The sequence below is a fragment of the Polypterus senegalus genome, chromosome 1, assembly GCF_016835505.1.
Source record: "Polypterus senegalus isolate Bchr_013 chromosome 1, ASM1683550v1, whole genome shotgun sequence".
Taxonomy (NCBI): domain Eukaryota; kingdom Metazoa; phylum Chordata; class Cladistia; order Polypteriformes; family Polypteridae; genus Polypterus; species Polypterus senegalus.
Window position 1 is genome coordinate 41,293,867 of NC_053154.1, and position 26,598 is coordinate 41,320,464.

The window sequence follows — 26,598 nt, forward strand, 5'->3', positions numbered from 1 at the left end:
GCCCCCAAAGGTACCAGGGTGGTTGCCCCAACACGGTCTGGGAAAGGCGCAAGCCCTCCTCCGGTCCTCCTGGGCGTCCCGGCTGGGTCGCCACCCCAGCCATCTACGACAGTATACAGATTTACATTTTTGGCCCACCGACTTGTTTTTGTTCACTTTCTAGTTTGTTTCTTATTGGCAAACCTTTTTGATTCTCTTCCACTCTTGCTGTCATGGTTCAGCCTGCATTTTCCCCCAGGCTGGTGTTCAAAGTTGTGTTTCTTGTCTGTTGTGTTTAATTTTGTATCATTTAATTGTATTAATGTTTCTTTTCTTAACAAAGTACATTTCCTATGTGTGTTTTGGGAAAGAGGTGTGGCCTTGATTATGACCCTTGTGTTTTGTGGGCGGCTCTCCAAGGGGCAGGGACATCTGCCAATCACAGCCCTCCACCCTATTTAAGGGAGGGCCTCCCATGGTTCCTAGAGGTTTCTTGTGTTTCTGTGCTTTTTCTATTGCTTTCTGAGTTTCTGGATTTTGAACCCTTGCTCTGTTTTTGACGTTGCCTCTGGGTTTCGTATTGGGACTGTGTGTATTGTTATTAGAACATTAGAACATTAGAACAATCTAGAAGAGAACAGGCCATTCAGCCCAACAAAGCTCGCCAGTCCTATCCACTTGTTTCCTCCAAGAAAACATCAAGTCGAGTTTTGAAAGTCCCTAACGTCTTACTGTCTACCACACTACTTGGTAGCTTATTTTACGTGTCCATCATTCTTTATGTAAAGAAAAACTTCCTAATGTTTGTGTGAAATTTACCCTTAACAAGTTTCCAACTGTGTCCCCGTGTTCTTGATGAGCTCATTTTAAAATAACAGTCTTGATCCACTGTACTAATTCCCTTCATAATTTTAAACACTTCAATCATGTCACCTCTTAATCTTCTTTTGCTTAAACTGTAAAGGCTCAGTTCTTTTAATCTTTCCTCATAATTCAACCCCTGTAGCCTGGAATCAGCCTAGTCGCTCTTCTCTGGACCTTTTCTAGTGCTGCTATGTCCTTTTTGTAGCCTGGAAACCAAAACTGCACACATCACTCCAGATTAGGCCTCACCAGTGCATTATAAAGGTTGAGCAGAACCTCCTTGGACTTGTACTCCACACATCAAGGCGCTATATAACCTAAGATTCTGTTAGCCTTCTTAATGGCTTCTGAGCACTGTTGGGAAGTTGATAGCTTGGAGTCCACTATGACTCCTAAATCCTTCTCATAAGGTGTACTTTCGATTTTCCGACCGCCCATTGTGTATTCAAACCTAATATTTTTACTTCCTATGTGTAATACTTTACATTTACTGACATTAAAAATTTCATCTGCCACAAATCTGCCCAAGCCTGTATGCTATCCAAGTCCTTCTGTAATGATATAACGGATTCCAAATTATCTGCTAATCCACCTATCTTGGTATCATCTGCAAACTTAACCAGCTTGTTACTTATATTCCTATCTAAATCATTTATATATATTAAAAATAGCAGCGGCCCTAGCACTGACCCCTGTGGAACACCACTCTTAACATCGGCCAGTTCTGATGAGGTTCCTCGCACCATCACCCTCTGCTTCCTGTGTCTGAGCCAATTCTGCACCCATCTAAAAACATCACCCTGAACTCCCACTTCTTTTAACTTGATGCCCAACCTCTCATGTGGCACCTTATCAAATGCTTTCTGAAAGTCCAGATAAATAATATCATAAGCTCCACTTTGATCGTATCCTTTTGTTGCCTCCTCATAGAATTCCAGCATGTTAGTAAAACACGACCTCCCTCTTCTGAACCCATGCTGATTGTTCCTAATAACTCCTGTCCTTGCCAGGTGTTGCTCAATCTTATCCTTAATAATTCTTTCCATTAATTTTCCTGTGATGCTTATTAAGCTTACTGGCCTATAGTTGCTTGGATCTGCCCTGTCACCCTTTTTATATAATGGGATGATATTTGCCATTTTCTAGTCCTTTGGAATCTCTCCAGTGCGCAGTGACTTCCTAAAAATATGTGTCAAATATGTGTTATTTTGAACCTCTGCTCTGTTTTTGACGTTGCCTCTGGGTTTCGTATTGGGACTGTGTGTATTGTTATTTTGAACCTCTGCTCTGTTTTTGACCATGATTTTTGGATTCTGTTTTGGGACTTTGTTTACCGTGTTTTTCCTTTCCTTTCAGAGTTTTTAAAATTTGTTTATTTTATAAAGATTTCTTTTGGGTTTCTATTCTGGGTTTTTGATGGCGTTTCCCCCTCTAGTGTACTGTACAACTTTTGAAAGTGTTTTTGGTACCTGTGCTTTATGACTCCCCAGATCACAACACTTGCTTGTTTTTTGTTCTTAGATGATTTTGTTAATAAAAACCTTTTATTATACAGAAGCTTTGTTTTTACCTTTTTGGGCCAGGGGTTTAAAGTTTCCCTTATTCCATTCTGAGAAATTTAAAATTTAGCTTCTTTATGAACAATGCAGACTGACTGGCATATGTGAGGCCCTCCTTTTGTGCCTGATTTTCATTTTGAGGCTGGCCACCTTTTTGAGTTTGGTGAGCCAGCAATATCTATAATTTATATAAATACAATCTATATAAATAAAAATCATAACACCCTTGCTTTGTCTTTTGAATTTTTTTGGCTTTGTTTGATGTCATTTAACTCTTTTACACACTAAGGATCTCACTTCCACCCTCAGATTGAATTTTCTCAGTTTATATGTTTGCCAGTCATGCAGAAGCGGTTGACATGGTTTTCACAAAATTTGGCACATAGGTTACCACTGGTAAAACTTAAAATAGAAACGCTCTGTGGGGGTTTTAAAATTTTCATCAGAGAGGGGGGCTGTAATGGAGGGTGTTATATTTCAGCCAGGTTTCCCCAGGCTAAGGTTCAAATTCATCAATGTTTTATGTCCTTTTTGTGTGTTGTTGAGCCACTTACTTATGTTCTGCTGTATTTTATTTGCCTGTGCTGTGATCCATGTGTTTCGTGGGGGGTTCCCCAAGAGGTGGGACTACCTGCCAGTCCCCTATAAGACTAGAGGGTCTCCCACAGTTCCTGGCAGTTAGCGAGTTGCTAAGTGTTACTTTTGCATTTTCTGTGCTTTGACTTTTTGATTCATTGGAATTTTGACCATTTTCCTCTGCTTTTTGACTTTTGCCATTGGATTATTTACCGGGACTTGTTCAAGTTGGATTGTCCTTGCTGGCTACTCCTTTTTGCCTTGTGTGATACAAAGCGTCATGTACCTACAGGACATTTTTGTGATAATGCATCTCTCATTTTATAAAGATTCTACATGGTCCTGTTCAGTATCTAGACAGGGCTTTTGATAGGATTTCCCTCTCTAGTGGCCATTTTAGGAAGTATCCATAATAGAGGGGTGTAAAAAACTGTGGATTATTCAAAAATGACCAAGTTTACCTTAATAAAGTTTTGCATGCATAACAGCGCTGAACCAACTTGAAAACCAGCCTAAAAAATTAATTAGGAAAGCATGTACAGTAATTGAGAGGGCAAAAAAATGCAACCTTCAAAAAGCACAGAGTCTGAGTTCATGAAATCTTACATGCCTGTTACTGTGGATGCATCTTAAAATCTGTCCTTTCAAATTAAGGCCATTCAGAAGTTCCATCAAAAAATGAGGTTGTAATGGGGGTACAAAACCACTGCGTCATTGCACAAAAAGGTTCTGCCAGTTTTAATGAGTGATTTGACAGCCAAATGCTTTTTAAATTGACAATTGTAAGTGGTGTGTTTGTGGGTTATCCACAGTCAAAATCAGTTTATATGTGTGCCCAACATAAAAACAAAAAAATCATTGTCTTTAAGGAAGCGTTAGTATGATTACCAATAACTCTGTGCTCAGTAAGGAGTGCTGTCTGTACTCCCAATATAACTCTCTTTGTATATTTAAAGAGCCTTGCAATGAGAACACATTATAGAAGAATTGAAGGGTAAGGAGAAAATCATTTTGTTGAAGAAAGGAAGCAAGAAAAATGCTAAGATGATAATATTTTGGTGGCGAGTATGCTAATAGTTCCAAGAATGGCTACATGAGAACAGAGGACTTACTGTTTATCAGAGTAAGTAGGGTGAAATGACACCTTTGATTGGCTAACTAAATCGATTACAAATGCAAGCTTTCGCGGTAACTAAGGCCCCTTCATCAGTCATTTCACCCTACTTTCTCCTGTATCTATCAATGGCCAACATGGTACAACACTGTACTGCTATGTTTATCCGAGTGACAGTGTGAATGATGGATGTGACATTTGCATTTCAGTCAGCAGTGACAAAACAGTCAAACATTTAAAAAGCACATAAACATTTGCTTTCTTACCTTAACCCATTGTACAAACACTAGCTGTGCTACCCGTCTAAGGTGGGCTGAAATCTAATTCATCAATGCAGACCGCAGACCCATTCAATACATATGCCTCTGTAATATGCCACTTGATTAGGATTTGTAAAAGCAGCATTAAAGTTTGTGATGTGCCATCTGTTGGAATGACAAATGCAGTGCATTTTATTACTAAAATGTTTATGATGTGCCATCTATTGGAAGGACAGAGATACAACAACCGGAAAGACACACAGACAGACATACAGACACTTATTTTATTAAGGTGGATACCTGGACAACAACATGTACTTCATCTAGTATCTTAATAAAATTACAAAAAAGTATAAAAATAATCCGGGTAGTACTAAGGATGAGCAGGCTATGACAATGACAAGCTAGCAAAACTCAGACAAGTCTCAGTGTATTTTTTTTTTTGGCTGCTAGGTCAGTCTCTTAAATGTTTGTTGCCTGTTGCTTTTAGCCAGTCTCTTACTTCTATATACCGTATTATTTCTAAATAGACACAGTTACAATCTGTACGGCCTGGTGAGCCTGGTTCCTGATTTCCAGTCCAAATGATCTGCACCTAGCTTATAAAAGTGTTCCTTAACCCTTAAATGTTATAAAAAGCTGATAGGGGCTGCTTAAAACACACACACACAGACACTCAGCACTGCTTTTTATTCAATGTGAATGATTTAAAATGTTAATAGCCCACCACTGGCTCTCATTATTTGGGTAAAACATAAAAAGCCTTGTAAACCTGCAAACCCCTCAACACCTCATCATAATAACTATTCATAGTGGCTCTAAAATCCATACTGACCCCAACTCTCTCTTCTGTTTCTTTTTCCGGTTTCTTTGTGGTGGCGGCCTGCGCCACCACCACCTACTCAAAGCATCATGATGCACCAACACTGATGGACTGAAAGCCAGAAGTCTACGTGACCATCATCATCAGGTCCTTCCATGAAAACCCTAAATACAAAGAGGACTGTTTCATTTATGTTAGGTAGATTGCCCAGAGGGGACTGGGCGGTCTCTTGGTCTGGAACCCCTACAGATTTTATTTTTTTCTCCAGCCTTTGAGTTTTTTTGTTTTTCTGTCCTCCCTGGCCATCGGACCTTACTTATTCTATGTTAATTAATGTTGACTTATGTTTATTTTTTATTGTGTCTTCTATTTTTCTATTCATTTTGTAAAGCACTTTGAGCTACATTGTTTTGTATGAATATGTGCTATATAAATAAATGTTGACTGATTGATTGAACACCTGGGCTGATAGGACTTTTCTCTTAAACGTTGCATTCATCGTGGGGTAAAATTTCGAATGTTCTGGTCTCTCTGATTTCTAGCATTTAACAGATCTGTGATTGTTAAGCTGTTAATTTTATTATTATAGATAGATAGATAGATAGATGAAGGGCACTATACAGATAGGCACTGGAAAGATACAGTAGATGCAGAGGCGTAACGACAGGACAGGCCATACAGGCAACTGCCTGGGGTCCTTGAACTGAGAGTGGCCCCCCAATAGTGTCGATTTTCATAAGTACTCTCAGCAATGACAACTGTGTGGGACCCGCACCCCTCCTTGAATTGATCCACTAGTACAGCACAGTTGGAACCCCATAAGGGATGCGTCCTGATCTTCACAAAAGTGTTTATGATGAACAGTTACTTTTTTAGTAACGTTAAATATAATCAGCTCCATTTTGCATAAATCATGAGAGGATTTACATGCCTGGAAATAAAAAGTGGAAGAAAAAAAACCAAAGACAGGAAGAAGAAAAGAAGCAGGGTGGTGGTAAGTAGTGGAGTATCTGTAATTAAGTATGCCCGCGTTAACAGAGCTGGTCTGAAAAGCACGCACTTTGGAGGAGCACTTTAAAAACCTAATATTAATTAGGCAAACCGGAAATCATCTCAACTCGTTCTGTTTGGACGACTCGCCTATTTATGGTTCAGCCTTTAGTCTGCCCAGGTGGCAAACCAGCAGCACCAATTCAGCTGCAGGGCGAGGTGGTAACACTGAAATAAGGGGGCTAGGATGTCACAATTTGGTCCTTAGTCCCCCGCAGGCCACCAGCTCACACCATTTTACCATTTTTTTTTACTTATTAAGATTGTTAAAATGAACTTTATTATTGTTGTTTTTCTATTTTTTGTAAAAATGTTGCATCTATTGTGCTGTTTTACTGTAATTTATTTTTCTCAAAATTAAAATAAAGGATTTGTACTTATTAAATTCACCCTGTTGACCTAATTTCGACTTTGCACTAAAATAATTGGACCCTTTTGGGACTTGAGGGTGGTTGAGTCTTTTGAGTTGAGTTTCTGTGCCTATTGCCCCCCAAACCTCTGGATGGATGGTACTTTATTTTGAGGAGGAATTCACTTCCTCCAGTAGTACCACAAGGCGGTGGGTTCAAATGACCAATGCGGCCTTTTGTGTGACGACTCGCACACGGACCGGCAGTCGATGGCAGAGCAGACTTTGCTTAGTTTTCACTCCCAACTCAGGCCACCTGATCCAGCAGATTGCGCTTCACATCCACAGTGTGTGCCGCTGGTGGCTAACGGGTTCATCGTTTCCCTTCGCTGTAAGGACTGCTGATGTATGTGGTTTTGACCCTCCCCCCCATCACCGGCCATTCTGAACACAGATTATACACTGCGCCCCCTCGCTCATTGAACAATAAGCCTGGCAGTCCCTCCGAATGGGGGGCTTTTGCTCTGTTAAGCTCTCTGTGGATGGCCGAGGGGCACACAGAGGTGAGCTCATTGCCGCCGGACAAAGGCACAACACTTCCCTCCTGCACTATCAGTCTGTGTGCACTGAGCCTCTTCAGCCAGCAGGATTCATATTAGTGACAGATTATTCATGGATGTCTGAACACAGGCCTGGCCTTGCTAGAACTCATACATTTCAATGACATGGAGGCAGGAAAGAAATTTGACGCTGGAAAAAAAAACACAAACTTAGCACACTTTAATAACCCTGAAATTGGACCAAGTCGACCTTTGGAGAAGATGTGTTGACATCCTAAACATCTGATAAAATCAAAACGTTGCCAAAACGTGAAACTTGAGGGAAAGCCGAGAAAAAGCAGATGTTTATCATTGGAAAAACACAGAGAATTAGAAAGTGCGAAGGAGTGAGACTCCTGTCGTGAATGTGAAAGGGGATCAACTTTCTTCAATTTTCAGCTTCTCTTCCTTAGCATGTCCGGCATGCGTAACATTGAATTGTGTTTGTGCTTAAAAAGCCTGACTGGTGGGCTGAAGGGAAGCCGTTGCTGTGGAACTAGAACCAACACTGCTCCTAGACATTTTTCTCACACAATCTGCCACAGGGATCGGAAACCCCCGGCATTATTACCAATACATAGCTTATGGTTGCATGTCATAATTCCATGACACTCGACTGGTGCCATCAATCCGCATATCCTATCAAAGCTCCTCAGCAAATGAATTCCTGGGATGGGGCTGGTGAGATTCTAGGCATGGAACAAGCAGGGGTCTCTCTCTGTCTTCAAAGCTTTTGGTCAGGAGTTTCTCATAGCGGGACTTGTAGGCATCTCGTTCTTGTAGAATCCGAGTTAGCTCACATTGTAGCTGTTCCATCTGAGGTGGTGAAACATGTAAAGGTGAAAGACACAGAGAAATAAATAATGATTTTAAATGAGAACAGATACTTTCTACACATACAACTGAAAAGTCTAAGAACCATCAATATGTATCCATCTATTTTCACAACTAGCTTTATCCCAGCATCATTGAAATTACTGGGCACTCCACTTACTGAGACAATCCAGACTCTTCATCTAACCTAAAAATGATGTCTTTGAGATCCATCCCATCTGTTCATTCTCTGCTCCCATTAAATCCAATTATAGGGTTACAGAAGGCCACAACCTACCATTTGAATATGGGATATCAACCCATCATCTCTTATTCACTCACTTGCTCACAATACCTCACATTGAGCCACATTTCACACGTTGTCATGATCTGCACTTTATCAGCTGTGCCATGCGGCTGGGGGTGGAGCCCAGCCGGGACACCCAGGAGGACCGCCACGAGGGAAGCCCAACCCTATAGGGGCTCGTGGCCACCGCCAGGCGGCGCCCCAGTGCCTGAACGACCCTGGACCTCAGCACTTCCACATCACCAGGAAGTGCTGGGGGGAAGAGGAGCAGGGACACCCGGAGGGCTTCCGGGTGCGCAGCCGGCACTTCAGCCACACGGGGGTGTGTCCGGGGAAGACTGCCGGGAAGCAGCTGGAGCCCATCCGGGCTGTTATATAAGGGGCCACCTCCCTTCATTCGGTAGCAAGAGTCGGGTGGAAGAGGACGGAGCTGAAGGGAGGAGTGGAGGCTGCCAGAAGAGAGGCCTGGACTTTGGGGGATCGGTGCAGGAGGCACTGGGTTGTGCACTGACTTCTGTAAATATATTTGTAAATAAAATGAGTGTGTTGGGTGTGAAACCGTTGTCCGCCTGTCTGTGTCCGGGTCCAGTTCCACACAGCCTTTTTCTCTGCATTAAAAAATAATGGACATATCATACTGATGGTTTTTAGAGGTCAAGGAATTAAATGAATAATCATTTTTTGATTTTAAAAACATCTTATGTCTTCCCGTGGTGCCATTTTGTTTTCATTATGGGTGCTGTTCGAGTTTATTATTATAAATACTGTTTGCTGTTTCTGATGCAGGGTTGTCAGGCTGTTGCTAGAAGTTTGTTATGGATGACGTAAGTACCTCAATACCTGACTGTCCAAGTTAGTTTATAAATCAAGACATAAAACCCTTGCATTATTATTGTTGATGATACCTCTGGCTACTACTCATTGTCTTTTCTTTGGCTTTGATTCAGATTTTACGTTTTGGCTTAGGCTACGTGAAAGGCTCTGGTTACTGACCCTCTTCCTACGTTTCTTGATCTCTAGTTTTGTCTCATGTCCTGCTCATTGTTTATCTGATTGTTGTCCTCTCGGTTATGACCTTGGCCCACCATTACTAATGGTCCCCATCAAGAGATTACACCTTACATTATACTAATGCCACCCTGTGCAGTCAGGACACCCATGTGGAGAAAACCCACATGACATGGGGACAAAATGGAAAGAGGAAGCAAGTCAGGATCATGTCATGGTGCTGACCGGGGCAGTCATGGTTGTGTGGTCAGTGGTTATGTGTCTACTGTTTTTGTCTGATAACTTTGCCTTTTATAATAAAATGAGGATTATGTACATTCGAGATCAGCTACTGACTATTGGTCTGCTGAGAAAATAATTGGCTGTTGCAGACATGTAATCATCTAATGCCATAAACCATGTTGAAAGACTCACCACTGACACAACTCAACCAAATAATCATCTGTTCCAAAAGCTCCCCTCTGGAAAACGCTTTAGTTCAATTCAATTAGAATTAAAACTAATAAACACCTGAATAGTTTCTTTCTGAGAGCCATAGCAACCACAAACCAGTAATTTAGCCTTTCTTCTGCACTTATTTGTGTGTTAATAATTTATAATTCCTTACATTTTTATAGTGCTTTTCTCACTACTCAAAGCACTTCAGTGAGTGGGGAGCCACTTCAACTACCACTAATGTGTAGAACCCACCTGGATGATGTGACGGCAGCCATTTTTATGCCAGTACACTCCCCGCACATTAGCTGTTAGGTAGTGAAGAGGTGAGAGAGACAATTAGAAACCGGGGAATGATTAGGGGGCCACAATGACCAGGCCATGGTGGGCAGTTTAGCCTGGACATCGGATACACCCTACTCTTTACAAAGGATGCCCAGGGATCTTTTATGACCACAGAGAGTTTTAGGTCTCATCTGAAGGACAGCACATTGTCCCCATCACTGCACTGGGGCATTGGGATCCACAGGGTAAGCGCCCCCTGATGGTCACACCACCACCTGTGGTTGGGGCCGAACACGCTCAGCTTCAGGTGGATGACCTGTTCTGAAGTACATGTGGTATGGCTGTTGTTCTTCCATAAATGAAGGCGTGAGTGTGTGTATGCATGTGTACATGTATGAGCATGGGCAGAGACTCTATGCTTTCTGTGCACATCTTTATAATTATAATATATATTGCTTAATTTACAGATGTGCTTGAAAGTTTGTGAACCCTTTAGAATTTTCTATATCTCTGCATAAATATGACCTAAAACATCATCAGATTTTCACTCAAGTCCTAAAAATAGATAAAGAGAAACCAGTTAAACAAATGAGACAAAAATATTATTCTTGGTCATTTATTTATTGAGGAAAATGAACTTTTTGGTTTAAATGAAAAGCGTTATGTTTAGAGAAAGAAAACACTGCATTCCAGCATAAGAACCTTATCCCATCTGTGAAACATGGTGGTGGTAGTATCATGGTTTGGGTCTGTTTTGCTGCATCTGGGCCAGGACGGCTTGCCTTCATTGATGAAACAATGAATTCTGAATTATATCAGAGAATTCTAAAGGAAAATGTCAGGACATCTGTACATGAAGTGAATCTCAAGAGAAGGTGGGTCACGCAGCAAGACAACAACCCTAAGCACACAAGTCGTTCTACCAAAGAGGTTAAAGAGGAATAAAGTTAACGTTTTGGAATGGCCAAGTCAAGTCCTGACCTTTAATCCAATCGAAATGTTGTGGAAGGACCTGAAGTGAGCAGTTAATGTGAGGAAACCCACCAACATCCCAGAGTTGAAGCTGTTCTGTACGGAGGAATGGGCTAAAATTCCTCCAAGCCGGTGTGTAGGAATGATCAAAAGTTACCAGAAACGTTTATTTGCAGTTATTGCTGCAAAGGGGATCACACCAGATACTGAAAGCAAAGGTTCACATACTTTTGCCACTCACAAATATGTAATATTCGATCATTTTCCTTAATAAATAAATGACCAAGTATAATATTTTTGTCTCATTTGTTTAACTGGTTTGTCTTTATCTACTTTTAGGACTTGAGTGAAAATCTGATGATGTTTTAGGTCATATTTATGCAGAAATATAGAAAATTCTAAAGGGTTCACAAACTTTCAAGCACAACTGTATACTATTTGCAATATTTGTATGTGATATGTTCTATTATAAGCAGATCAAAAGCTACCAGGGTAAATTTCTGTACAATAAGTACTGGTGAATAAAAATGATTCTGATTTGAACCTGCTTTTCCAGAGCTGTGAGGCTGTACTCTTGCTACTTTATTAATTCAAATGAAATGGGGTATTAGGAAGTTTTATTAACTTAACCTGCATTGCCTAAACCTGATCTGCTCCATTTCACCTTCAATTCGCATGCGATCTCCACATTTTTATATAGCTTTCATGGCTGCTCCCTGGCTGTACACTCAAAGGGCGAATAGTTAGCCACTCTTTGGACACTGCTTTGTCCTTCGGCAGTGTAATATTGAGGTTAACACATTCATTCTCGTCATTAACAGCAGAGTTGTTCAAAGTACTGAAACACTGAGCTATATTTGATTTCTCTTACCTGTTGTGCTAAGTGGCTCTTTTCTGCCTCCAGGACCTGCTTTTGTTGAACACGTTTAAAGCGGCAGGACTGCGCATAGCCACGGTTCTTCAGAGTTCGACGTTTCTGTTTCATCCTGACAATCTCGTCCTTGCTGAAGCCCCTCAAATGGCGATTTAGCTCCCGGACAGACATGCTTACTAACTGCTCATCTGAAAACTGCTCTTCCAGTCGCAAATCAGGTGTGACCTAAAATCACAGACAGAGGACAGTTTGAGAACATCAAGCCCATTTAACAAATCTGTAGATCTGCTGATAACTTTCCACAGAGAATGTGGACCAATGTGGATTCAAACAAATACTAGGGCCCTTTATCAACAGTATGTGAGACCTGGCCAGCGTGCATATGTAACAGACGTGTAAGCCACAGTTTGAGCAATACGGACCTGATCCCTTTGAAGATGTGCCGTAAGTTACTCTTGCATGAACCATTTACTTTACTTTTTTTCTCAGACTACAAGCATTCAGCTCTGTAGTAAAACATAACAATGACAAGAGGGAATGGGAATGAGACATGGGATTAAACCTGAACAAAGACAGAAAAAAACACAATGCACTGTAATTGAAGAGTATTTTGAAAAGAAGTAAATACATTCCAAAAATGGGACCAAAGAAAAGAATATACAGAAATATATTTTATTTGATGAACAAGTAAACGCAAGGAATGAATAAACACCTGGTGTATACAAGCTACAGAATAAACAACACCTGATGGCCGTATGGACCTGCCTATGCAGGGGTCAGTTCCCCTCTGCTAGATGAGCAGGCTAACTCACTTGGCCAATCAAAATCCTCTTTCCTTCTCACATCTCATCCCTGGCCTCTCCTCCTCCAACCAGTGGAGCCACTGCCTCATCTCTCCTCCCAACTCTAAGCTTTAAATCTTTAAATCTTCAACTTATGGTTTCAAATTTGTTTATATGGAAACATATATGTGTTCTAAATAAAATTGCTATTTAGATAGAACAGCAAAATGCAGAGACAGAGCTTTTAGAGGAATCCAAACAGTCCAGCATGTTGCTTCTTAACTACACTTAGGCTTTTATATCATCGTGCTAGTGATGTGACTATAAAGCCACACCCCTTAGCAACTACACGGCAGTGCCTGTGCCAAAACAAGATGACGTCATAGTAAAGAATTAATAACTTAAACTATCTCATATATTTATCAAATAGTGATGACTTCAAGAATGTTGTCTCCATGTTTTAAAAATCCCCGGAATATCCATAAAAGTCTGAGGAAATATCATTTTAGAAGAAACAGATTTCTGAAATAAGGCGAAGCACAACATGTGGCAGATCACATCATCAAAAGGGCACTATGAACCAAAAAGGGCAGTAACATGACAGACTGGCAGGGCAGTGAGATCATCCAGAAACCTTCCAGTTAGGGATCAAGATGTGACCAGAGAGAAATCCATGTTTTTAAAGGTTCTATTTTAAATAGAAATCTTCATCAAGTGTAGACTCCAAAGCAGTCTGTAACAAGTTCTCATGGAAAAGGAAATTAAAGACTAATTAAAGACTTTACAAATAACTATTCACATACAGCAATGAATACTCATAAAGACAAAAAATATTTAAACACACAGGAAGAAAAAAAAGAGTTCCAGACTGATCATCATAAATGGAATCTAACAACATCTGTCCATTACATTAACCGTAGAACTGTGGCCAGCTGACAACAAAGAAGAGTAAAGCGAAAACTTTAGTCAGCAGAACACTCAAAAAACTAAACCTCTGTAGGGGTCCGCAATGAGTTACAGCACAAAGTCAGACACAGTCACAGTTCTGGAGACCTCCACCAACTGGCTGCCTACTGCCTCCTGGGCACCCTACAGCAGAGTCTGTCCTGAGCCTCCCTTAATGACGACAGAATCTTTCTATCCGTTGATTCCAAAGGTCACCACATTTGACAAGAATAAAGAATATTACGAGTAAAGATCCCATCCTGGAAATACGACAGACTTTAAAACGACAGACTTCACCACATACACTGTTATTCCACAGAATGATCTAAAGGCAAAATAGCGAAAACTTGTTAATTCAATTTATTCCAGGTGCTGATTGCTTTAGATAGATAGATAGATAGATAGATAGATAGATAGATAGATAGATAGATAGATAGATAGATAGATAGATAGATAGATAGATAGATAGATAGATAGAGTGCATCCAGAAAGTATTCACAGCGCATCACTTTTTCCACATTTTGTTATGTTACAGCCTTATTCCTAAATGGATTAAATTCATTTTTTTACTCAGAATTCTACACACAACACCCCATAATGACAACGTGAAAAAACTTTACTTGAGGTTTTTGCAAATTTATTAAAAATAAAAAAATTGAGAAAGCACATGTACATAAGTATTCACAGCCTTTGCCATGAAGCTCCAAAATTGAGCTCAGGTGCATCCTGTTTCCCCTGATCATCCTTGAGATGTTTCTGCAGCTTAATTGGAGTCCACCTGTGGTAAATTCAGTTGACTGGACATGATTTGGAAAGGCACACACCTGTCTATAGAAGGTCCCACAGTTAACAGTTCATGTCAGAGCAAAAACCAAGCATGAATTTAAAGGAATTGTCTGTAGACCTCCAAGACAGGATTGTCTCAAGGCACAAATCTGGGAAGGTTACAGAAAAATTTCTGCTGCTTTGAAGGTCCCAATGAGCACAGTGGCCTCCATCATCTGTAAGTGGAAGAAGTTCAAAACCACCAGGACTCTTCCTAGAGCTGACCGGCCATCTAAACTGAGCGATCGGGGGAGAAGGGTCTTAGTCAGGGAGGTGACCAAGAACCTGATGGTCACTCGGTCAGACCTCCCGAGGTCCTATTAGGAGAGAGGAGAACCTTCCAGAAGGACAACCATCTCTGCAGCAATCCACCAATCAAGCCTGTATGGTAGAATGGCCAGACGGAAGCCACTCCTTAGTAAAAGGCACATGGCAGCTCACCTGGAGTTTGCCAAAAGGCACCTGAAGGACTCTCAGACCATGAGAAACAAAATTCTCTGGTCTGATGAGACAAAGATTCAACTCTTTGGTGTGAATGCCAGGCATCACGTTGGAGGAAACCAGGCACCGCTCATCACCAGGTTAATACCATCCCTACAGTGAAGCATGGTGGTGGCAGCATCACACTGTGGGGATGTTTTTCAGCGGCAGGAACTGGGGAGACTAGTCAGGATAAAGGGAAAGATGACTGCAGCAATGTACAGAGACATCCTGAATTAAAACCTGCTCCAGAGCGCTCTTGACCTCAGACTGGGGCGACGGTTCATCTTTCACCAGGACAACGACCCTAAGCACACAGCCAAGATATCAAAGAAGTGGCTTCAGGACAACTCTGTGCATGTCCCTGAGTGGCCCAGCCAGAGCCCAGACTTGAATCCAATTGAACATCTCTGGAGAGATCTTAAAATGGCTGTGCACCGACGCTTCCCATCCAACCTGATGGAGCTTGAGAGGTGCTGCAAAGAGGAATGGGCGAAACTGGCCAAGGATAGCTGTGCCAAGCTTGTGGCATCATATTCAAAAAGACTTAAGGCTGTAATTGCTGCCAATGGTGCATTGACAAAGTATTGATTTCTCAGTTTTTTTTATTTTTAATACATTTGCAAAAACCTCAAGTAAACTTTTTTCATGTTGTCATTATGGGGTGTTGTGTTTAGAATTCTGAGGAAAAAAAGGAATTTACTACATTTTGGAATAAGACTGTAACATAACAAAATGTGAAAAAAGTGATGCGCTGTGAATACTTTCCGGATGCACTGTACTTTATTAATCCCAAGGGGAAATTCACAAATTTACTTTCCACAGAATGAGAGTGTGCTGTGTGCATGCTTAAGTAACATGGAGATTACTGTGAAAGTGAAAAGAACCACAAAATGATAGTCAAGACCCCCAAAACCTTGGTTGGACTGGCAAGGGTTAAAAAAAAAAAAAGAGGAAACAAAAATGAACTGGGCACCAAGATGAACAGCTGAAGATTTTATCCTGAAACAAAGCCAAAGTCTGAACAACATAACAAGCCTCTTTACTTGTATTTTGAAGCTAAGCTACTAAGAACCTCATAAATGAGTTTTTATTCACAAAGGGATAACTCCATGTGTAAATACCAGTGCATACACGCATAATGGATGCCATATCATTGATGTGATGGAACTGATCAGGTGATTTACCTTACATTAAAAATAAGATGTAGCACAAAATAAATAACTGAAAGAGATTCTCAACAAAATTAATAAAAGGGGCCCAGAAGAACATGTATAAAATTAAAAAAATAATAATAATGAAAAACAAACATAATCACAATATGACAAGCAAATGGTGAAGCGAGGAGGAGCTGATTGAGGCAAATGGAGTGGAGCAGACCCCCTAAGAGTGAACTGCACTCTGTACCTGAGCCCGTTGTTTTGTTACTCCTACTGTATCTACTGCACCTTTGTCTTTATACTTCATCTTATTGAGTTTTTGCCTGTATAGACATCCCTGGTCCCCACTACTGTGGCAAAAGAACTTTACTGTGCCGTGTATGTGACAATAAAGATCTGATCTAATCAGGATGAAGAGGTCACACTTGTGTAAGTTTAATGTTAAACTTGAATACGGGAAGTTGGTAACTGATACCATACCATAATATAACCTTTTACTGGAGTGAATCTCAGGAACACCCGGCAACAGTGCCAGCAAATGCATATGGAGATCCCTGGGGGACAAATAAAATATAATATTTTAAAAAGGTATATATATTTAGTTATCTATACATTTATGTATTTATTGAATGAGCTTCTGTAAAAAGCCAAATTTAATTGAGGAGATAAATAAAGATCCATCTATCTATCTATCTATCTATCTATCTATCTATCTATCTATCTATCTATCTATCTATCTATCTATCTATCAAAAGGTAACGGCAGCAGCTGCCAGTCGCCATGCTTATTAAGAGAACCCTACAGTGAGTATCAAAATTCCCTCCTTTTAAGACTATGAACACCATTTTCTTAATCTTATATAAACGTTTATTTTACGTGATAATGATTTTCACCAAATTCGCACACACGTACGTAGTCACGACCTTCCTCCTGTCCTCCATGATCTGCTAACTCTGATGCTAATCCTCATCATTCATGACAATGTGTGCGGGAACATAAACTGGATTAAAACGGTTTATTTCCATCGAGTCTTCTAAATCAGTTTTGTTCTTTAGTTGTACCAAATGTTAATTCTAAGTACTTTTTTTGCATTTCTTCTATACACGCCATATGTCAGGAGGTGGTAATGCTGAGCCAGCTACCTACTGTATAGCTTATCTTGATTGACTGGATTTCTTAAAGTCAGAGTGGCTGAATTAGGGAGGCCATTAGAAAAGCGGTGATGAGGAAAGGCCAATCAGCCCAATGAGTTTGTCCACCCTGTTCATCTGGATTGTCTAAAATAACATCCAGTCCAGTTTTGAAGGTCCCTAAAGTCCTACTCTCTGCTACTCTACTTGGCAATTTATTCAGTGTGTCAGTTGCAATTTGTGTGAAGAGAAACTTCATAATATTTAAGTGAAATCTGCCCAACCATGTCTCCATGTTCTTGTTACAAAATTTATTTTAAAGTAACACCTGGGATCCACTGTACCAATTCCTTCCATAAGTTTAAACACTTCAATCATGTCACGACTAATTTCCTTTTGCTCCTATTGCTGTTTCCTTTGTTTGAAATTTCTTGAATAGATCTTTTTCTTTTGGGGTTCATATCCCTAACTGACGCTTGCACCCAAATATTGTGTGGGTATTTCAATGTGTATTGACAATATTTGAAAGAAATCAATTTTGGTAGCTGGAAAGCTCCTGTAAGGTTGTTTTTCCCTTTTTTGCCATGGTTCACAATCCAGTTTAGGGCTGTGGGGGCTGGAGCTGGGGGTACTAGGATGTATCCAGCTGTCGACAGGCCACCAGTCCATTACAGGGCACTCACACTCGTACTGGGCCCTTCAGAGTCACCAGTTAACCTAATATGCTTATCTTTGGGAAGAGGGAGGAAAACCTATGAAGGGAGTTAAAACCCACCCAGACATGGGAAAAACTTACAAAATGAAAATAGACTGGGCAAGCCTGAAAGTGAAAATAAAAAAATAATGTTAGATAGAAGAAAAAATTGAAAATAGGTGGCATAAACACCTAACACACAAAATGGCACATACACCACAGGGTACAGCAACCATTTTAAATAAGACAGCATACCCCATAGGGCGAATTGCTTATTATTCTAAAGACCTCAACATGGCTGGCACTATAATTAAGAGGGCGCCATTGAAGGAAATCCCATAGGGGTGCTAGTTGAAGAGTAATGCTATTCAAGATGGGCTGGAAACAAGTGGCATTCCTCCAAGTGGGAGATGGCGGGTCAGCTCAGTACAGGAAAGCTCTGATTGCACTGCTCATGGTTGACGAGAGGCAGCCACAAGTCACTAGTAAATACAATCGGGGGGCTGAGCAGTTCCAGTTCTTCTTTATGACAAGCCCATGTAATCTGAATGCCTACGTGACCATGGATTTTTGACAGCTCACTCCTCACGAAGTGACAATGGAGGCCATGAAGGACTGGGCTGACAGTTTAATGAGGTCCATGGTGGGCGCAGTCTTTGGTTCCATTGTGTTTACTCCTCTCTATTTGCTCCGTTCCCTGGACGCCTTCTACCTTCCTCAATAAACCCACTTGTGTGGATCTCTGGAAGAAGTCAGCATGTTATTCTGAGTACCGGACCAGCTCAAGAGCTCCCCCAAGCAGTCATAACACATAAAAGAAACACTATAAATAAAAAGCACATTTCCACTACCATTTGAACTTTTCAAAGCAGCCTATTTACTACCTTGCCCAACATACGGTGTTTTCAGAATTTTGTAAACTGAATTGAAAGTAAAAAACTGTCAGTTCCTTTAGGGGCTTTCAAATTCTACAATCAGAAAAAGGCCACAGAGGTTAATGAGGCAGCGCCGCTCTGTACGTGTGACTTCAACGAGGACAAATGCTCAGACAATACGGTCAAAAGAAAGCTTCTAGTAGATGAATCCACCGCAGTAAGTCATTGTTCTCTTCGCACTGACTGAATGAGGGCTTGCCATGGTGATTTTTCTAAAACAAGAACACCATTTTTAATGTTACTGAAACAGATGACGAGTCAGCAAATGCTTTAACAGGTCCTGCTTCTGCAAAGTTGAAATTATATGACAAAACTATCATGAGATTTTTTTTCCAATAAAGTGATTTTTTTGCCATTCACCTTTATGTGAAAGAGACACAATGGTTAGCATTCGTACTGCACAACTCCAGAGTCTCGGGTTCAAATCCTAGTGTGCTACCTGTCAGTGCAGAGTTTACATGTTCTCCCCATGTCTGTGTGGGATTTTTCTAGATGCTCTGGTTTTCTTCCCACATCCCAAAGGCAGTAATGGACTTGTGTGCCCAGTCTGCCATTAGTTCCTGCCTTGTACTCAGTCCTGCTAGGATGGGCTATTGCCCCAGAGACCATGAAATGGACAGAGTGAATGTAAAACAATGCATGGAAGGATATATTATGAAAATGTACTGCTGCTGATGGGTTGTTTCTGACCATCTACATTTTATTATGGATTAAATATTTTCATTGATCAATTCACCAGGAGAGCAGTGAGGGCAACAATGGCAAAAGAGCTTTTAATGTTACAAAGCGAGTGCACTTGATTGGGTGCCCATAAGTGTTTCCCTGCAGCAGCACTGGATTTTCATAGACACTCATGAAGAAAAGCACAAACAGCCACAAATATCAAATAATATAATCATAACATTCTTAAATCCACTTTATCCAATTCAGTTTGTCTCTTTGGGCCTCTAAAGGTGACCTACCATCGTTTCCCAACTTCTTCCTTGACATTACAAGCAAACTAAGCTCGAGGAAGGTTCTTAGCTCTGAGTGAGTTCTGGCTATTAAAACCATTGCATCTGCGCTTCAGATAAGGTCATCCACCTGAAACAAAGCACATTCGGGCCTGGCCAGTACTTAGATGGGCCATCATCTAGGAGCTTGAACTGCTACTGGAAGAGGTGTTAGTGAGGCCCACTTACCCTGTGGTCTGTGTGTGGATCCCAGTGCGATGACGAGAAAACTGCGCTATAAAAATGGTGGCGTCATTTGGATGAGACGTTAAACGGAGTTCCTGGCTATCTGTGGCCTTAGAAGAACATTGGGAAAAAAGAGTAGAGTGGCCCACAATGTCTGGCCTTGTTCATTCTTGCCTCCTAATGATTCCCTATGCCTTACTGGCTAACTGTCTCTGTCACTACTTCACCGCCTAATAGCTAATGTGTGGTGAGCATACTGGAGCAAGAATGGCTGCCATCACATAATCCACGTGGATGCTACACATTGGTGGTGATTGAAGTGGCTTCTCACTGTCTGTGTAAAGCACTTGGACTTTCTAGAAAATCGGCATATAAACATAATTAATTAGCATTATTACACAATGTAATGACTGGAAGACATATTCAGGTGTTGGACTGGATGTGGGTGATTAACATTACTATAATAGCATAGCAGACAGAAGAGTGGGATGGCTGGGTCACAGTCACAGCTGCCTTCTGTGTGCAGTTTGATCTCCCAGGGCGCTACCTGTGTTCACCAGGTTTCTCACACACTTCCAAAGACTTGCATTTAGGTGGATGGCTGAAACTAGAGAGGTGAGTGAGAAGGAGCAGGTTCAGTCAAGAGAGAGTTTGGCTTCTGCCGTTCATCACTGCTGTGATTACTGTTAACTGCAAGAAGATGTTTGTTATTTATTCGGAGCTTCATTGTGTGCTTTGCCTTAAAGCCTCAACCTCAACCACCTGATGGGAAGGATGAAGAAAATGATGATAACAATGTAGTAGCAAATCATGTATTCTGTATGGTAAATATATATTAGAAACAACAATACATGGGTTCAAAGTTATCAAAAGAAGGACGCTAGATTATGTAACAGACAAGGAGGATGAGGAATGACATTTTAAATGAAAACGAAATGATAACATCTGCAGTCTTATGTCATCATTAACAGTTGTTTTTAAAAACATGCTGGTACTCTGCGAATATAGTAATGTCAAGAAAAACAAAGACGCAGCATCGACAGAAATCTCCTGCAGTGACACATCACTGTAACCCATGGTGTGCGGGTGGCACTCAATAATAGCAACGTTAATTCTAATATTCTGTGAAAAGAAAAATTCAAGTCATGTCAGAGCACGGCGGTGGCAGCCATTCAAACATTCAAAGTTACTCTGCATGTTTCCCTATCAACCAAGAAATCCAGGTTTGATTCTGTCCATTGTAGTTATTCTATTTATTTTGTTTTTAGTCAAGGATTTCCCCCCAACATAGGTGCCACGGTGGTGCAGTGATAGAGCTGCTGCCTCGCAGTAAGGAGACCTGGGTTCGCTTCCCAGGTCCTTCCTGCGTGGAGTTTGCATGTTCTCCCTGTGTCTGCGTGGGTTTCCTCCCACAATCCAAAGACATGCAGGTTAGGTGGATTGCCGATTCTAAATTGGCCCTAGTGTGTGTCCTGTGGTGGGCTGGCATCCTGCCTGGGATTGGTTCCTGCCTTGTGTTGGCTGGGATTGGCTCCAGCAGACCCCCGTGACCCTGCGTTTGGATTCAGCGGGTTGGAAAATGGATGGATTTCCCCCATGCTATTTTCTGTGGAGTTATTTATTACAGTCAGAATCTCTCATCTTTACACCAGCACTGCAACATCTGAAGCTGCCCAAGTCAGGTTTCTGACATATCACTCTTTGCCTTTCCCCATCGGGGTGGCACTGGCAGCTCAGGTTTGGAGCTAGTGGCGGGCATAAAGAAATGCGATTACCAATTGTCTTTATTCTCAACACAATCACTTCTTTTTACTTTATATGTAATAGCTGGGCAAAGCCAGGAAAGAGGGCTAAGGTTTCAAAACAGGAAGTAACCTACAGCAGTGTGATCTACCAACCATGCAGGTTGTAATGGTGGTGTGCTTTCCATCAAGAAATCGAGGTTTGACTCCCACAAATTACATTTGATTTTTTTCTTTAATCAAACATTTCTCTCACTATTTTTGTCATGAGCCCAAGCCACATTGTCTCTGGAATTACTTCTTAAAATCTGGGATTCTTAGTATGCAATGTTTTTGGGTTTTAATTCTGGTACAAATGCTAACAATAGCTATACACTAAATGCTTCAAGTTTAAGGGTAATAAAGTTTAGTGATATGTAATTGGTAGTTACTTTTTACCGTCTACTTTCTCACTCAGTTAATGTCAGATAATTGAACTTTAGCAGCTTTTTTCTCCTTTTAGCACTTGTCCACCTAAACTCAAGTAATGTGTAAATCACATACAATAAATTGGAAACCACATCTGAGTCCAAAACACAGAACAAGGCCACTAGGTGATGACAAAGGGGGAACATCAGGACTTTTTGAGGACAGACATGACCTTGACCACAAATGTTGAAAAAGAACCACAATGCAAGCTGACAGTTAGCCGGAGGTCGAGGAATGGACAGATGCTAAGAAGGAGACTCGATGTACGAAGGACTGATAATCAATCTTACCAAGACCGTCAGTGACAACCCTTGTGACAGATAAGGATGATGTTTTCCGTGGGTTAGGCAGGCCTGCTCAGGGTAAACTGACATTAAGAGAGAACAGCAGAGGATTTTTTTATACAACTAAAAAACAAACTAACAGCTTCTTCACATCCAAAGTGTTTTGACAAGCCCCTTGGATGATAATTCAAAAAGTTAAATGGAAGGCATTGTGTCCAAAGCTACAAAAGCACCTGGCTGGGAACTCCCATTCTTCCTATTTCTTTACCTAAGCTGTACCACTAAAACCACCTCAGACCCCTCTCACCCAGTCCATAACTTCTTTGAGTTCTTCATATCTAGAAAACATTTCAGATCCGTTCTCAAGGAATGCTCAATCCAAACTTAGCTACACCCCACCCACAACCGCCATACAAATTTTAAGTTCACATTAAAGTCTGAGTATAATTTTACTAGAGGGGATTCCCAACTGTTGTTTGGGTCAGAAAATAGTGAAACAGTTTACATTTATTATTTGGCAATGAATGTGTTATTAGAATATTGTTCAAAAGTCAAACTGCCATTATCAACAAATAACGGGTTAAGAGTGCCTTATGATACACGTCTTTCGTTTTGCCATTAGGAGCGAGAACATATAAATTCTGATTCCTGATCCTTCTCAGGAAAAAATAGCTGGCTGGGTAAACAGCACGGTTCTTTGAGGTGAACTCCAGTAAATTCTAAGTGATTGTCCTTGTGCTTTATTAATGGACATCACAAATGCAAGGCATACTGGAAAGTGAAGTCGTTTGAATTCGAAAGGGAGTTCATCACAGGTATATGTGGAATAAAAACATCCTCTCCCTTTCCGATCACGTGTGGATGACGTGACAGTGTTGCCATATTTCTCACAACCTTGATATTTTTTTTTCCCCGAATTAAATTAGAATTTACTGTTTTAGGGTTTTCCATAATATTTTGATATCATGTTCACTCATTTTACTTTATTTTTATTAATCACCTAAACTGTAGCTTTTCGATATTTACTCTTCCTCTCACTTGGTGATTGTGTCATGACAAACATCACGACTGACAAACTTTCTTTCTTATTTGTTAGATAACTAAGCTGCTATGGGTAAAGTTGTTGTTACATGCGTATGTGATGATGTCAGGTTGTCTTTTGCCCTGTTTAGATTTGCATGCATTTGTTGTATCTAGGACTTATTTGTATAATTGCTGAACCAAAAGGAAATGTCACGAACTAGTGTTGTGTTGAAATAAAGAATTTATCTATCGACTTTATAAAATGCCTTTGTAATTATATTACCTTTTCACATCTATTGATTTTTTATGGTGATTTTATAATTAGAGTGACCTTTCATAAATATCTATCTGAGTGTCTTTCATATCTTTCTATCTGTTTAAAGATTCTTTCACGTCTACAGTATCTGCCTGTGAATCTACAGCATCTAATAAAGTGCTGGTCTGTCCATCTGTCTGTCTATTATAGTGCCCTTCACATTCTCACAATTTATCTGCCTATACAGTACCTTGCAAATATCAGTCTATCAATCTCTCTGGCACAGTGCCTTTCACATCTGTTGCTTATTTTTATTTGTGAGTTTTTAATTATTTTTGTCAAAAAAAAGAGAGCATGGGAAATTAAAGTGGAATCCAACTGCCTGGACAGGTGGTACTGAGCATTTTCCTGTAATGATGTGCATAATTTCACAGACAAGTAGTCAGAGTGGCACAGGGCCTGCAAGCAAACTGAGCAGAGTCAAAAATGAATGTGCTACTAGTTGCTCTTCCCTCAGAGTTAACCGCTCTTTAGTACCATAAGGTCAACTCCATCTTCATGTTAACACCATGTACACTTTTTCACTCAGTTTAGATTCACTAGCTTACCTTTTCTTTCAGATTTTGCAAAATGATGGCACCCAGTGAAACCTACATGTACACAAGGAGAATGTGCAAACTCAACCGAGATAGTGAGCAGGCAGGGAAGGTCTAAATAACTGGGAGATGACCATTGTGTCACCATGTCAGCCCAGAATTTCTTTTTGTTTAGCTTTTTGAGCAAATGTGCAAGTATCTGAAAAATGTTTGTATCTTCATTTCAGTCCAACTGGATTAACCAGTAAATAAAAAAATGGAAGAGCAAGGTTTCATGGGTAGCATGGTGGCACTTTGGTTAGCACCGCAGCCTCAAAGATCTAAAATTCTGGGTTTAAATCTCATGCTCTCGTTGTCTCAGTGGAGCCTGCATGTTCTCCCAATGCTTTTATGGGTTTTCCCCAGTTCTGTACTTTACTTCCCACATCCCTAAAGGCATGTTCAGTAGGTTAGCTGGTAATTTTGAATTTGCTTTTTATGGGTGTGTGTGAGTGAGATGACATACAAGTCCGATTTCTGCCTTACACCCAGTGCTCTCAGGGTGGGCTTGTGACTCTGAATTGTTTTAAGTGGTTATTGTACATTATGTTCTGTTATGTAATATGAACAGGTAAAGCATCCTGGGAAGAGAACAAGTGCAAATGACATTTGTACCATAGGGACACATGGAAAATAAAGCTTTGAACATGAATGTGGTCAAATGATATTTAAGTAATATGTCCATCCAATGCTTCATTTTCTGACTTACCGTCCAGATTTGTGTGAGGCTGGAGCCTGTCCTGGCCCTAATTTGAAAGCATGGCAGTAAGTGTGAGGAGGCTACAGCCACACTGATCCACGGTGTGCTTTGGTCAAGTCCTGCACCGGCTCACCGGCTGTGTGGAGTTTTCCTGATCTCTCAGTGTTTATGTGGCCATTCTTCTCACCTCCTCAAAGATGTGCAAGTAAGCTTAGCTGGCAATACTGAATTGGCCCAGTGTGAATTTGGGCCATGTGATGGACTGGCATTCAGTGTCTACAGCCCCCCAGGACCCTGAATTGGATTAAGCATGGTTTGTGAATTTTATGCTACAACTAGTGTGGCAGTTAGGCTGACAACAAACTCCTGAAGACACAATTCAGCTCTAGTCTTTAGACAGACACTCATTGCAAGACTATTTCCACACAGAACAGTAAGAACACCCAAAGAAAATTTTCCAGGATGGAAGACTTTACTCACCATCTGACTGTGTTGCTGGCTATCCAGTTCTTCAGCTGTCAACGTGAAGCTTTGGTTCGGTGAAGGTCCTCCGGTAGACTGATGGCTATGGTGGTGCTGTGGAGTACGGCCAAACACTCCACTTCTGAAACTGGACTCGAGGCCCTGAAGCTGTGCTGTGTTGATTAAAACCTCAACTGCATCCTCGGCGCTCATCCCGATGCTGTCATGACCCATCTGCTGCTGCAAAGTCGCCATCCAATAGACATCTTCCAACGAAGCCTTTGGATCCACACCAGCAAAGCCAGAAGGATCATTGAAACTTGGTGACTGAGGCACCGAGCTACAAGGTGTTGATGTCAAGGAATCCCCAGTTGGCACACAAGCAGAGGCCTGGTACAGGTGATTAGTGGCGGGATCCCTGTTTTCTAAAGGCTCTCTCTTAATATCAAACTTCATGAGGTCAAAGTCATTCACATATTCCATTGCCAGCGGGCTGCTGGGAAGATCTGGGAGGTGCAGGGTACACGCCATTATGACAAGATCAGAGGAGGATGCTGAAGAAGCTGCAGTCACAGAGGTGGGAAAGGGAAAGAAAGAAGAATAGTTTAGAAAAAAGGAGAGCGAAGAGGAAAAAACCAAAGGGAAAAGGGCACACTGGACGTCTATGCAGCAAAATATGGATGTGCTTCGATTTACAACATGAAATGCTGCACAATATTACAAATACTTAAATAATCATTTGAAACAGTGGGGGGTTACATAAACAAATACTCAATTACATATAACTGAATTTCCTAATGTGTCCAAATATTGATAGTTGTAAAGACAAGAAAAAAAATCTTCCAGTCCATCCAACCCCCTCTTTAAGGCTCCCAATCACCTAGTCTTTCATTTATAAACAGTAGTGCCATTAATAGCAGGCGCCATACTGGGCTCATTAAGATTAGGGTACAGCGCAGGGACACAGAGCAAAAAAACTGAATGGGTAAGACTTGTGGCCAAAAGTAGAGTTATGAGAAAGTAATTCAAACA

General features: G+C 40.9%; 1 protein-coding gene across 1 annotated transcript; it reads right to left on the minus strand.

Moving 5' to 3' along the window:
• Positions 1 to 7,773: 7,773 nt before the first annotated feature.
• LOC120523154 (transcription factor Maf-like) lies at positions 7,774 to 26,097 on the minus strand. The gene is made up of 3 exons (XM_039744213.1): positions 25,585 to 26,097; positions 11,865 to 12,092; positions 7,774 to 7,989 (listed from the first exon to the last, which is right to left on the minus strand). Exons 1-3 carry the CDS (start codon positions 26,095 to 26,097, stop codon positions 7,816 to 7,818), a joined length of 915 nt encoding a protein of 304 aa, XP_039600147.1. The 3' UTR covers positions 7,774 to 7,815.
• Between the last annotated feature and the right edge of the window lie 501 nt (positions 26,098 to 26,598).